This window comes from Amblyraja radiata, chromosome 10 (genome assembly GCF_010909765.2).
Source record: "Amblyraja radiata isolate CabotCenter1 chromosome 10, sAmbRad1.1.pri, whole genome shotgun sequence".
Classification (NCBI taxonomy): domain Eukaryota; kingdom Metazoa; phylum Chordata; class Chondrichthyes; order Rajiformes; family Rajidae; genus Amblyraja; species Amblyraja radiata.
The window spans coordinates 16,530,626-16,545,247 of NC_045965.1; the positions used below are offsets into that span (position 1 = coordinate 16,530,626).

The 14,622-nt window shown below is 44.9% G+C and overlaps 1 protein-coding gene across 1 annotated transcript in view; it reads left to right on the forward strand.

The window, feature by feature from the left end:
• Nucleotides 1-1,220: 1,220 nt before the first annotated feature.
• The window catches only part of dhx9 (DExH-box helicase 9), a 74,554-nt gene continuing 61,152 nt past the window's right edge, over nt 1,221-14,622 (forward strand). Inside the window, exons 1-5 of the mRNA XM_033028186.1 lie at nt 1,221-1,375; nt 3,839-3,985; nt 9,390-9,530; nt 9,904-10,006; nt 10,789-10,886. Coding sequence (XP_032884077.1) covers nt 3,875-3,985; nt 9,390-9,530; nt 9,904-10,006; nt 10,789-10,886 — 453 coding nt within the window. The 5' untranslated portion in view covers nt 1,221-1,375; nt 3,839-3,874. The remainder of the gene's footprint in view (nt 1,376-3,838; nt 3,986-9,389; nt 9,531-9,903; nt 10,007-10,788; nt 10,887-14,622) is intronic.

Consider the following 14,622-nt stretch of genomic DNA (forward strand, 5'->3'; position numbering starts at 1 on the left):
CCACGCCGCAGCCAGAAGCACCGCAGACTGCAGGGCCGGCGGTCGAAGCTCCCCTCCAGGGGTGATGTTAAGTCCATACCGCGCCCGCGGTAGAAGATGGCCGCTGGCCTGCGGTGGAAGCTTCTTCTTACCCCGGGTCCCCCCCGAGGGATCCCGGGCTGTAGACGCCGCGCCAGCCGGAGCTGTGCAGACCGCGACTTCAGGCTGCCGGCTGCTGCGGGCCAACGAAACGGAGCGCTCCCCTCCAGCGAGGGCTCGCCCACTCCGCGTTGACAGTCCACGCTGCACCCGCCGCCGGAGCCCCGAGCGCGTCTCCGGGAAAGGCCGCGCCGATCCTCGCTGTTAGGCCACGGGGGAGGCGACCTGGAAAAAGTCGCCTCTCCTTGGAGGCGACCGAAACGGTTTCCCCCCCCACACCACCCCCAACACAAAACACACAAAGAAACATTAAAAACATACTTTAAAACATACTAAAAAATTTTTTTTTTAAAGTTGAAAATAACTAACGCGCTGCTGACAGGGCTGCCACCATTGCAGCGCCCCCACACAACATGAGGTTTAAGAATAGCATATTCCCAACAATCCTATAAAGCTGTTCAACACAACGCACTTTGGGGTCTAAGCTTTTTTTGTTGCACCGGTATTGGGGTTATTAGATTATTGAAATCATGTTAATTATATATTATCTCTGTGCATTGTGGTGCAGGCGGGGGTGGGAGTTTGCAACCTTCACGTGGTCCGCCCTGTTTCGACGAATGCAATCAACCTGGCGTGCACAATCAAGTAAGATCAAATAGAACAAGTTGTGCACGCCATACGCAAGAAGAAGTGGTGCAGGCCTATTTTACTGCTGCAACGAGGAATGTCATTGTTCCGTGGTCGGTACAATTACAATTAAACAAGGGAAGGGAACCATTGCACGGGCCCCGCCCACTGCCACAGGCCCCGCCCACTGCTGCAGCCCCTGACGTCACGCAGACCTGCAGCATAAACCAATGGTGCACAATGGGAACTGGGAGGGGAATAAAATCAAGAAATTAAACAAATCATGATATTAAATCAAATGATGGACACAATATTTAATGAGCTTACTATAATAAAATGATATTACATAATTATTATTTTAAAAAGCCTTGGACAAAACGATTTTTTAAAAGAAATATGCTGTAAGATGTTTATGGGTCTCCCCTCTCCATTGTCAAGTTGGGTTGTCCGGGTGGCCAGCCGGCGCCATTTTGTGCGGTTGCGGGTGATCGCGGCTCAGCCGGCGCTCAACGACAGGACACGCTCACCGCTCACACTCTGGACACACGCACACGCGTACACACACTCTCACTCGCCGACCGGACACACTCGCCGGAGCTGCGGTCTGACGGTGAGGAGAAAGAAGTTCGCTGATCAGGGAACTGGGGGGGGGAGGAGGGAGAGAAAGAAACGACGCTGCCGGAGCCGCCGCTCGGGCCGAAGGAGGCGATCCCGACATCACCGCACCTTCCCTCCCCCCCGATGGCGGCCGTGGACACCGCGCTGTGATGTCGGATTCGGCCTGAGCGGCGGCTCCGGCCTGGCTGTTTCTCGGAGCCGCCTGGTCCGGTCCCGCAGGCCGGCGGAGGCTGCGATGGGCTCCTGCCCGCACGTTGTGACCCGGTCCCTGCGAGGCGCTCAGCGGCACAAAGCGAGAGCTGCCATCGGCTGAAACGTATCTTCAAATCCGGGAGCTAGTGCGATGCGCTTAATTTTCTCCCTGTAGCGGTCGGTGGGTGGGAATTAGATCGATTCGCCGAACATTTACGCTTATTCCGCCAGGGCAAACTCCAGTTCCCAGTTGCTGACCATTGTATCTTCACATCCCATACCTTTATGCCCTGGGCTTCCCCCTTTACCACCATGAGACCACACACAAACTCACATTCCACTTAGTTATACCAATCTAATATATAAATTATGATACACTTCTGCTGAAGCATTGTTCTTGTTGTTTGAAAGGGATAGGGCCATAAATTTTCTGTGAAAAATTAGGCCACTATAAAAGTAGACACTTTTGCTGGAGTAAATCAGCGGGACAGGCAACATCGACCCATTCCTTGTCTCTGGAGATAGAAACATAGACATAGAAACATAGAAATTAGGTGCAGGAGTAGGCCATTCAATATGATCATGGCTGATCATCCAACTCAGTATCCCGTACCTGCCTTCTCTCCATACCCTCTGATCCCCTTAGCCACAAGGGCCACATCTAACTCCCTCTTAAATATAGCCAATGAACTGGCCTCGACTACCCTCTGTGGCAGGGAGTTCCAGAGATTCACCACTCTCTGTGTGAAAAAAGTTCTTCTCATCTCGGTTTTAAAGGATTTCCCCCTTATCCTTAAGCTGTGACCCCTTGTCCTGGACTTCCCCAACATCGGGAGCAATCTTCCTGCATCTAGCTCAGCGGGACAGGAGATGCTGCCTGTCCCGCTGAGTTACTCCAGCAAAAGTGTCTACTTTTATAGTGGCATTTTGTCTACTTCCATTTAAACCAGCATCTGCCGTTCTTTCCTACACATTGAGGCCACTATATGTTGTCTTTGTAACCAGTAGAATCCCCCCCTTAAACACGGTATAATGTTTCTAAACGTATTCACGTTTAAATAAATACATTCCTTTGAGTATATTGAAACTTACAAGCAATTATTGCTTTCGAAATCTCAAGACGGAGCTGCGTAAACAAAGACTCCCTCTATATTATTACTGTGCTTATTGGGGAGCCGACTGACACAAGTGATCTGGAAAGTTGATCATCTTATTTATACAGGCTTTGATTGATTCTGGAAGGCTGTTTCATGTTTATTTGGAGGGCGAGGTGCTATTCATTGAGCTTATTTTACATTGTTACTACAGTGTATGATGCCAAATATACAGATGGCTTAGTAGAGGTAGAAATAAAATCACAATTGGTAGCTTCGGTTCACCCTTGTGGTATGTATAAGGTGTTCTGCAAAACAGTAATTCAATCTACTTTTAGTTTCCCCTGTTTTGCAGAGAGCATATTGTGATCACTAAATACATTTTTTTAATCTCTTCCAGTTTAGCTTAAATCTTTGCTTCACCTGTAAATATAATTCTTTTGATATCAAAGTGATGTTTAAAATAGGCATTGAGTTGGTGTGCAAGAAAACAGGCCAATTTAACCATGCTGACCAAATTGTCTATCCAAACAATTTCATTTGCATGTGTTTGTCTCATATTCCACTAAATCTTTCTAAACCATGTACCTTTCTAAATTATATTCAATTTAGTAATTAAATTACTATATTAATTACTAAAGTATGATTAATTGCAATTGTGCCCACCTCTGTCACATGCTCTGGCAACTTGTTTCACATACCACTCTCTGTGTAAAAATTCCATGTGTGCCCCATGGATTCCTTTAAATAGTTTCCCCCTCGCCTTAAATAATTGCTGTGTAAATGAAGAGTCTTGACCCGAAACGTCAACTGGTTTTCCCCCCCCGGATGCTGAGTTCTCCAGCAGCTTTTTTTTTACCACAGTTGTCGGAATCTGCAGCCTCCTGTGCCTCATTACATCTATGCCCATTAGTTTTAGCTTCTACATCCCTGCATAAAGACTGTGACTATCCACCTTCGACCATCCCCTCAAAATCTTGTATACCTTTTAAGGTCACTCCTCTGACTAGCATTTGTATAGAGAAGTTATTCAGACTGGCAAGAAATTGCCACTGGGAAATAACAAAGATTGGATAACTAAACGGGAAAGCAAAACAAATTGTGATTTTTTTCAAGAATGAACAGTTATAATTTATTATTTACATGTGTTTAATGTTTCATTTCCTCAGTGAGCAGAATTTAACATTGATGTTGACAATCAAGTCATGACGGACATAAAGAATTTTTTGTACGCTTGGTGCGGAAAACGCAAGGCTACACCAAATTATGAAATCCGTGCAGCTGGTAACAAGAACAGACAAAAGTTTGTGTGTGAGGTATGACATTTTTGGTTTCTGGTGTAAATTTACTCTGTTGAAAATGGAAGATTTTGGGTCCAAAACCAAATCTGCTTGCAGAAATGTTTGGATGGGAAGCAATTGTAACAGAATGATGTTTTGTCTCGCACTTTGATTGAACTTGCACCCACTAAAATTCTACGTCTGACACCTTGTTAATTTTTTTTAATTCTTTGCATATTTTGTATTGAATTATATTAATTCTCCTTTTTTTTTGCCAAAATCTATTTGAAAAACAGTTGTATGCAATGGATATTAGGTTATTCAAACTTTTGAGGGTCTCCTTATAATCTTGTGCAAACCTAGAAGGGGTTACGCTTGCCAGTTAAAATTCCATCTACCATTGATCTCATGAGAAGCTTTTGATGACACAATGAGATCACCTCTGGTTGTTTAAACTCAATAGAATACAGACACAGTCTGCTCTTCACAGACCTAACCTACTTATAAGCACTGTCCCAGTTCATTCCAAGAGCTCTCCCGAGTTTAAAAAAAATCAAACTCGTGGTAAGCACGGAGAATGAACGTCGAGGGTACGTCGTAGCTCGGGGACGTCTCTTAGCAGCTCGTAGCGCTAGCGGCAGGTACTCGGGAAGACTCGCTAACGGCAGATAAGCACAGGAAGACTCGTGAAGATTTTTCAACATGTTGAAAAATGTCCACGTGAGCCCCGAGTGCCGACGAGTGGCCATTACCGTAAATCTACGAGTTCGAATCAGGGCAAATTCGGGAGAGCTCTTGGAATGAACTCGAACCGTGGGGCAGGGCTTATAAGTAGGTTAGGTCTGTGAAGAGCAGACTGTGTCTGTATTCTATTGAGTTTAAACAATCAGAGGTGATCTCATTGTGTCATCAAAAGCTTCTTATGAGATCAATGGTAGATGGAATTTTAACTGGCAAGCGTGAAGTAATGCATTTTGAGAATTTAAACCAAGTCATGACCAACACTGAATCACATGTCCTGAAAAGTGTTGTTGAACAGAGACTTTGGGATACACAAACTTAGTTCCCTGAAGATGGAAACATGGGTGGACAGGTGGTGAGGAAGATGTATGGCATTCATTGGCTTAGGCATTTAGTATTAGTGTTGGTATGTCATTTACAATTGAACAAAACAAGGGTTCAGCCGCACTTGGAGTACTGTGTGCAGTTCTAGAAAGGGTGTAGAAAAGATTCACAGCGATGTTGCCTAGCTTGGAGGACTTAAGTAATCTAGAGCGATTGGGTATGCTTGGTCTATTTTCCCTGGAATGAAGAACGCTGAGAGCAGACATGATGAAGGTATAATGTGTAGGAAAAAACTATAGATGCTGGTTTAAATCAAAGATAGACACAAAATGCTGGAGGAACTCAGCAGGACAGGCAGCATCTCTGGAGAGAAGGAATAGGTGACGTTTTGGGTCGAGACACTTCTTCAGATAAAGGTATATACAATTGAGAGAGGTATATTTAGGACATAATACCAGTGTCTGTTTTTCATGGAGGGCATAGGTTTAAGGGAGGAGGTTTAAAGGAGATTTGAGCGGTAACGTTTTCACAAGAAGAGCAGTTATTATCTAGAATAAATGCAGAAGACGTGGTGGAGATAGGAACAATAACATAATTTAAGAGGCATCTTGACAGGTACTTGAATGAAGACACAAATGATTGCAGATGCTGAAATTTTGCGTGAAAAAGAAACTGCGGGAGGAACTCAGCAGGTTAGGGAGCATTTGTGGTGGGAAATGGGCAGACATTGTTTCAAGACAGGCCCTTTAGAACTTGGAATTACTTTCTGCAGCCACCTTCATTCTCCTCGTACTTTGACTCTATTTGTCTCCCCTTGTCCAGTCCCTTCCCACTTACATCTGGGATAGTTTGCATGCTCGCCACGTTTTTAACAACTTCAACTTCCCTGGCCTCCAGAGGCTAACCTTAATTGAATGTCCAGTCTTTATTCCAAACCTTTGGTACTACTTTCCAACTCTCTCCATTGTATTGATGCTGCCCGTGCGGAACATCAATTTAAACGCCTTTGCTACTAACATCCACGCGTTTTCAAATTCATTTCAGCGATTTGTCTCCCATTTCTGGATTTCTCTGGTTCAATCTCAGGAGACGATCTATTAATTGACATTTATTATAAACCCATTGACTCACGGTTGCCTGGACTACATATTTTCCTACCATGTTTCTTGTAAGAAATGCTACCCCTTTCCCCCAGTTTCTCTGTCTCTGCCTCATCTGTTCTCAAGATGAGACCTTCCATTGTAGGATTTTTTTTAATGTCCCCATTTTCAGGAATGAAGGCTTCCCTTTTACTATAGTTCACATTTCACATATAATTCACATTTCCTCCATTTCTCAGACTTATGCTCTGACCCCATCTCGCGCCAAAGATATGGTCCACGTCTTTCACCCAAGTAGCCTCCCCATTCAATACATCATCCTTTGTTTTGTCCGCCAGCTGCAACAAGATCCCACCACTAGCCACGTCTTTGCCCCACTGCATTCCGCCCTCTGCAGGTTCTTCCGACCCCTTAGTCCACTCATCCCTCCACCTCTTAACCTTCTGACCCCTGGCACTTTCCCCAGCAACCACAGGGGATGTAACACCTCCCACCACCCAGGTAGCAGGAATAAAGGCATAGACTATTTTCTAAATGGGGTGAGAATCCAGAAATCGGAGGTGCAAATGGATTTGGGAGTGCTGGTGCAGGATTCCCAAAAAGTTAATCTTCAAGTCGAATCGGTGGTAAAGAAAGGAAACTCAATGCTAGCATTTATTTCAAGAGGCCTGTATACAAAAATAGGGATGTAATGTTGAGGCTCTATAAGGCACTGGTAAGGCTGCATTTGGAATATTGTGAGCAATTGTAGGCACCATATCTGAGGAAGAATGTGCTGGCTCTGGAGAAGGTCCAGAGGAGGTTTACAAGAATGATCCCAGGAATTAGTAGGTTAACCTATGATGAGTGTTTGTCAGCACAAAGCCTATACTTGCTAGAGTTTAGAAGAATGAGGGGGGGACCTCATTGAAATCAACAGAATAGTGAAAGGCTTGTATAGAGTGGATGTGGAGAGGATGCTTCCATTTGTGGGAGAGTCTAGAACTAGAGGTCATAGCCTCAGAATTAAAGGACATTCTTTTAGGAAGAAGATGAGAAAAGATTTATTTAGTGGTGAATCTGTGGAATTTACCACAGAAGGCTGTAGAGGCCAAGTCAGTGGATATTTTTAAGGCAGATATAGATTCGTCATTAGCACAGGTGTCAGAGGGTGAGGCAAATAGTAGACCGTTGGAAGTAGACATTTCCAGCTGAGGCAAATAGGAGACCGTTGCTCACCTTTTTGCAGACTGGATTTGCGAAGAATATATGGTGAAATGATGCAAGGGTTCATCCTTAGCAGCTGCATAAGAAAGGACTTTCTGATTAAAGGGCTGTTCCCAGAATAACAGACGGATGTCAAATTCCGTTGGACAGCCATAAATTTGGTGAAAGATGCTTTTTGAACTGCCTGAAAATTATTGGTCTTCCAGCGCAGCAAGATATCCATTAGGGAAGGTACACAAAAATGCTGGAGAAACTCAGCGGGTGCAGCAGCATCTATGGAGCGAAGGAAATAGGTGACGTTTCGGGCCTTCTTCAGACGCAAGATATCCATTAGGGAACGCTGCCTTAGGCTCATCACAGGCTGCAAGACATGCTTGGCAGATGCACAAAAGCTCGATGCTGCCAATCCATGACCAGAGGGCGCCGGGACGATGACTGCCCTGCCGGCAGTCTGTTCGTTTTTTCATTCTTTTTGTTATTTTTTAGTGTGTTAAAAGTTTGTTTTAATGTTCTTTGGTTTGTTTTATAGGGGGGAGGGGAGGGGATCGGGGGAAACTTTTTTTCAAGTTCTTACCTTGCCGGAGATGTGATTAATTTTCGGATCACATTCTCCGGCGCGCTCTGCGGCCTTCCATCGATGGAGCGGGAAGCCTCCTCGGACAGACTTTGAGCCCTATCGCGGGGGATGGACTTAACATCGGAGCTGATCCCTTGCCTGGGACCTCGACCACCGCGGACTTACCATCAAGCTCGCATTCAGGAGAGGCTGTCGGGAAGCTCCAATGTTGCGGAAGGTTCGACCAGCCCCGATGCGAGGTTCGATCGCCCGGCGTGGGGGAGCTGACATCCCCCCGATGCGGGAGCTGATCGCCTCGACGCGGAGGGCCAAAACGCCGCGGCTACGGGTGTCAAGATCGTCCTGTCAATGGGGGTTAGAGGCCCCCGACCGAGGAGGAACTAAGGGAAGGGACTTGAACTTTATTTTGCTTTTCATCACAGTGAGGAATGTGTGGAGTTAAAATTGTGTTTTTGAGTGATCTGTTGCTTTTAATTGTATGACTGATCTGGCAAATGAAATTCCTCGTAGGTTGCAAAACATACTTGGCGAATAAAGTGTGATTCTGATTCTGGACTGATACTTGTTTAAATATTCAATCGGTAAATCAATGGACCTGCATTGAGGTCAATAGCACCTATTCTTGCCATAGGATCATTACCTGTGAGTGCAGACTGATTGTCTGATCCAGCTAATTTTGTGGAAAAGGGATTTTACGTTAGTCCAGAGTCAGCTTGTCTATTTTTCGCGTAAATCCCAGCTCACTGTTTTGAGGAGTGCTTGGCCACACTACTGAAACTAGAATATTTCGTGCAGGTTGAGCTTGCTTCATTGCAAAGTTTTATTTGCAATGGCGCAAGTGCAGTAGGCCTGTTGAATGTCAGTACTACATTAATTCCTGGAATGTGCAGGTAATAATTTGAGGAGTTAAGCAGACTGGTCTATACTCTTGAGTTTAAACAAGCAGAGGTGATCTTATTGCAACATTAAAATCACAGAGATGATGTTTGCTCTGGCTCGGGTATTGAGAACCTGGGGTCATACTCTCAGGTTGTTTTCCCCTCAGGATAGAGCTGAGGAGATATTTCTTAATCCAAGCGACATGAATTTTTGTATATTTCTTCCTATGATCACAGTACAGGCACAGTCGCTTGTGTGCATTACAGAGATTGACAGATTTTAGATATTAACGGGATCAAGGGACATAGATTAGTGCAGAAAAGTAGCGCTGTGGCAAAAGATCAGACATGTTCTTATTGAAAGATGGAGTATATATAATGGACAAACTGGCCAACTTTTGTTGCTTATGTTCTGATGTTGAATTGGATCTTGTCATTTAAATCAGCATTGGTCATTATCTCTTTTGAGATATTGAGTGGAACGATCATTTTCATATTCTAAGACCTGCGATAAGCAGCTGTATATTAATGTAGCTTAAATGCAGTGGTACAAAACAACACTAAGAAAAGAGAATCTGAAAATGTGCTCATTCATCAAACTTATTTTCCCTTAGGTCCGTGTAGATGGATTTAATTACACTGGTTTGGGAAATTCTACCAGCAAGAAGGATGCCCAGACAAATGCTGCCAGAGACTTTGTCAATTACCTGGTTCGAACTGGCGAGATGAAAGCAGATGAGGTTCCCAGCTTGAAGGCTAGTGCACATAGCTTTGATCAATGTTTCTCCTACTCCCCTTTCCATATTAGAGTTTGCGTTGATAAAAAGTGAAACAGATATTTAATTATTTTATATTTTCCATGTTTGCTTTTGAGGCAATTCTGTGTGGATTCTAACAATAGTTAGAATATCGGCACTGTAAGGAGAAACACATTTTTAATTTCTTTCAGTCTTTGGAATACTTCTATCTGTTAGTACTTTTCTTCAACTAACATTTAAGTGGAAAGATTTAAGCATATCACAGAATAGATGTTTCATGCTTGCTGTTCGTTACCTGAACTTAATGCATAAAACAACTAAATCAGTACTGTTTGATGAATATTTATGTTAGGTTATTTAATTTTGATAGGGAATTGAACCTAATGCTGTTGATAACAGTGAAACTGGTGTGCCAGGGGAATTGCCACCCAGTGTTGCATGTGCTCCTCATATAGTTACAAAGCAGGCTGATGGTGAGTATTTCTGTATTATTTGAGTGCGCTGACAATTTCAGACCTTTGATAACATACGTCAGTTATTCCCGTTTATGTGACTGCAAAATGAGACAAAAATCAGACTCAACTAAAAATCAGACTAAAGCTGGATGTACAATTGTACTTTTAGTTTAGTTTATTACTGTCACGTGTACCAAGATACAGTGAAAAGCTTCTGTTTACATGTTGTCCAGTCAAAGAAAAGACCAGACGTGATTACAATCAAACCTTCCATAGTGCAAAGATTAAGGATAAAGGGTACAACTATTAGTGCAGGATAAAGTCAGATGAAAGATGGTTCAAAGGTTTTCAATGAGGTAGATGGGAGGTTGGGATCCATCCTAGCTGATGATGAGAGGACTGGTCACTTGCATGATAACTGTTGGGAAGAAACAGTCCCTGAATCTGGACGTTTCTGCATTTTCAAAATTCTGTACCTCTTGCCTGATGGGAGAGGGGTGAAGAGGGAGTGACTGGGGTGACACTGGTCCTTAATTATGCTGATGGCCTTGCCGAGGCTGCCTGAAGTGTGTTTTTTTTTAATTTAAGAGATATCTTTTCTTGACAGGTACTTGAATGAGCAGGGTATAGAGGCATATAACACTTGCGCAAACACTTATGATCAGTATACAGGCATAATGATCAGCAAATATGCTGTGGGTTGCAAGGGCTGTTTCTATGATGTACAACACTCGCAATAATGTGAAAGAATGTAACAATGTTGATTTATTCAATATTGCTTAAAATGACTTTTGATCTAGATCCTGGAGGCAAGGAAGGAGGATTCGGAGGTTATTGGGAACGTGGAGCCAATCTAAAGGAGTATTATGATAAGCGGGATGAACAGGAAGCCCAAGCAGTAAGTGATTGTGTTGTTCTTGTGAAATAATAAGGTAATGTGAAGGACTTTGATAGCTTCATTACCACAGTTTGATTATTTTTTCGCCAAACACAAGACTAGCTGTTTGCCTTTTAGTTTTCAGATTGAAACAAATCCTACTGCAACAGTAAAGATTAATCACCTGAAAAGAGGGCACCTTTATTGAGATCATAGATTCAGGAATTTATTTGGGTTTATTTGTTACATAGGTTCATAACTGCATGTTAATAAAACATTTAGTGCCTAGTTGATAAATATACCGTATTTCCCGGCAGCGGAGACGCTATTTTTTTTACCCTAAAATAAGGCCCGAAAATGTACCTGCGCCTTGGAGGCTGAAGGTTAGATTGTTAGCCAAGAAAGATAGACTTGGCTATCCCTCAGTACAGCGGCCATAAAAGGACAGCACTGCTGGGGGGGGGGGGCAGTTCCTTCCACAGCGTGTGGTGAGTCTGGCCCGGGTCAACACGGCTGGGCCGCCAGGGGTAATGTTGCGGGGAGGGCAGGAGCGTTGAGAAGGAAGGGGTCGGGAATCATGTCAGTAATTCACTCAGTAGCTCGGGTGGCTGCGAGCGGCCGCCGGGACTGGACAGCGGAACTGCAGCTAGACTCGGGGACGCGAGGGATCTGGGAACTGCAGCCAGTCCCGGGGCTCGCAGGCGACCTAGGAACTGCAGCTAGTCCCGGGGCTCGCAGGCGACCTGGGAACTGCAGCTAGTCCCGGGCCTTGCAGGCGACCTGGGAACTGCAGCTAGTCCCGGGCCTTGCAGGCGACCTGGGAACTGCAGCCAGTCCTGGGCCTTGCAGGCGACCTGGGCGCTACAGCCAGTCCAGGAGCTCGCAGGCGACCTGGGAACTGCAGCCAGTCCCGGGGACGCGAGGGATCTGGGAACTGCAGCCAGTCCCGGGGACGCGAGGGATCTGGGAACGGCAGCCAGTCCCGGGGAACGCAGGAGATCTGGAAACAGCAGAAAACTAATTGAGAACATGTGAAAACTATGTATTATTACTAATTTATGTATTATTAGTATGTATTATTACTAATAGCTAATTTAGTTAGTATGTATTATTACCTCCATTTATTAACTATGGCGATAGATGTGGCCCGCCATCCGCTCACAAACATGGGTCCTGGCACCTATGCACAAAAGGTTGCCGGCCCATGGACTAAACCAAACCCTTGATCGTGTCCCGCCAGCCTTTTTTCAAAATTTAGCGACTCAAAATAGGGGTTCGTCTTCATTTGGGGAAATACGGTACTTTGTTATGTGGCATGGGGATTTAGTCTCAGAATTATAGTAGCTAGACGGTAATAAAGCTATAATGGATTTCTATGTTACGGGGTTAGCACCAACCAAGATTTTTACTTCCAAACATGGTTATTTACAATGGTGCAAAGATAAGTTTAGACTGGACTAGGAATGACCCTACACAAATCAAAGCATGGACCAACTTAATCTGATGCTTTCTCCAGCTAAGAGATATTGCATCAGTCGATTCAGTTCATCCAAACCAAGAATTAATACCACACTACATTTGTCATACTATTTATCCATCCAACCAGTATAATGATTAGGTAGACACAAAATGCTGGAGTAACTCAGCGGGACAGGCAACATCTCTGGAAAGAAGGAATGGATGACGTTTCGAGTCGAGACCCTTCTTCAGATTGCATGGGCGGGACAGAAATAGAATGTAGGCAGAGACAGTAAGACTGATGGGAGAACTGGGAAGGGGGAGGTGTTGGAGAGGGAAAGCAAGGGCTAATTGATGTTAGAGAAGCCAATGTTCATAACACTGGGGTGTAAATTACCCAAGTGAAATAGGTGCTGTCCTCCAATTTGCGCTGGACCTCACTCTGACAATGGAGGAGGCCTAGGACAGAAAGGTCAGATTGGAAATGGGAGAGGGAGTTGAAGTGCTGAGCAACCGGGAGATCAGGTAAGTTAAGATCGACTGAGCGGTGTTGTTGAACGAAACGATCGCCGAGCCTGCGCTTGGTCTCGCCGATGTAGAGAAGTTGACACCGGGAATAGCGGATACAGTAGATGAGGTTGTAGGAGGTGCAAATGAACCTCTGCCTCACCTGGAAAGACTGTTTGGGTCCGTGGATGGAGTCAAGGGGGGAGGTAAAGGGACAGGTGTTGCATCTCCCGCGGTTGCAAGGAAAAATACCTGGGAAGGGGATGGTTTGGGTGGGAAGGGACGGGTTGACCAGGGAGCTTCGGATGGAACGGTCCCTGCGGAAAGCAGAAAGGGGTGGAGATGGGAAGTAGTGGGAGCCCTTTGGAGGTGGCGAAAATGTTGGAGGATTATATGCTGTATATAACATTATATAGCAGCATATAATCCTCCAACATTTTCGCCACTATGCTCTCAATCCTCTCCTAACTGTTTTGCATAGACTGCACAGTAAGCCTTTGTTTTAACGACATCTTATAACAGATGTCAGATATAGCGGACGGATCCGCTGACCATCTCCGGCATGCATCATTTCCTTGGCCCCGGCTTCCGTCCCCACTCCCGATTCGCAAAGTGCACTCACGAATGGACAAAGTGCTGCAGTAATTTCGCGGGCCAGGATCTCTAGAAAATAAAATAGGTGACATCGGGACCCTTCCTCAGACTGATTCAGTTGACTTGAGTTACTTCAGCATTGTGTGTCATTTCACATTAAAACTTGACGCTGTATTGCTGGTCTGCACCGGCAAGCCCTTCTTCACCGGTTCACACAGCTGTTATTGAGGCTCATGTTTTCTTCAGTGTGCCCCAACTGATCGAACGCGTTTGGTCGCTGTAGGGCTCCATCCCCCTCATCTGCTGTTGCTTATAAGGTGGAGTATGTCGGCGACTGAGGGGGGGAGAAGGGGGAGGGGGCGGAGACCCAAAGAAAGTGCTGTCGCCAGGGGCTACAACATGCGTTGCAACATCAGCAGTGTGAACGGATTAAGAAGGGCTCGCCAGTGCAGACCAATGGCATTGGCACCTGGTTTTAAAGTGAAACGACACAAAATACTGGCTTAACTCAGCTGAATGAATCAGCCTGAGGAAGGGTCCCAAAGTCACCTATCTGTGTTCTCCAGAGATCATCTTCTTCTTGCGTATGGTGTGCACAGCCTAAAGTTGTAGGACAACTTGTTCTATTTGATCTTATTTGATTGTGCACTATGTTGCATTCGTCAAAACAGGGCGGACCACGTGAAGGTTGCAATCTTCCACCTCTCCAGAGATCATGACCTCCTGATTTACTCCAACACATTGTTTCCTTTCGGTGAAGAAGGACCCACCTGGTCCGCCTTGTGGGCCGGGAGTGGGGTCGGAAACTGGGACTCTAAATGGCCGGGGAGATGGTGCGAGCTGGGGATGGGTCGGCAGGCCATTCCAATCACGTTCAGTTTACATTTTATATTTGTTTTATTTATGTTTCTGGCACTCCATGGTGCTTTAGACTAGAGACACGAGAGGGGTGTCATTTGCGGGTTAGAGGCGTATTGTTCTTTCATTATCATATGACCTGTTAGTCCAGAAAATCTGATAATCCAGAAAGGTTCGGGAGCCAAGGGTTCCGGAAATTCGATGTTCAACCAATACTAAGAAAAAGTTTTCAGATAATTTTTCTCCCTTTATTGATGCTACCTGATCAAATATCTACTTCCAATATCTTTGTTTTAAAATTTTACTTTATTTCTGTATATATCTCTAAAATAATAACTTT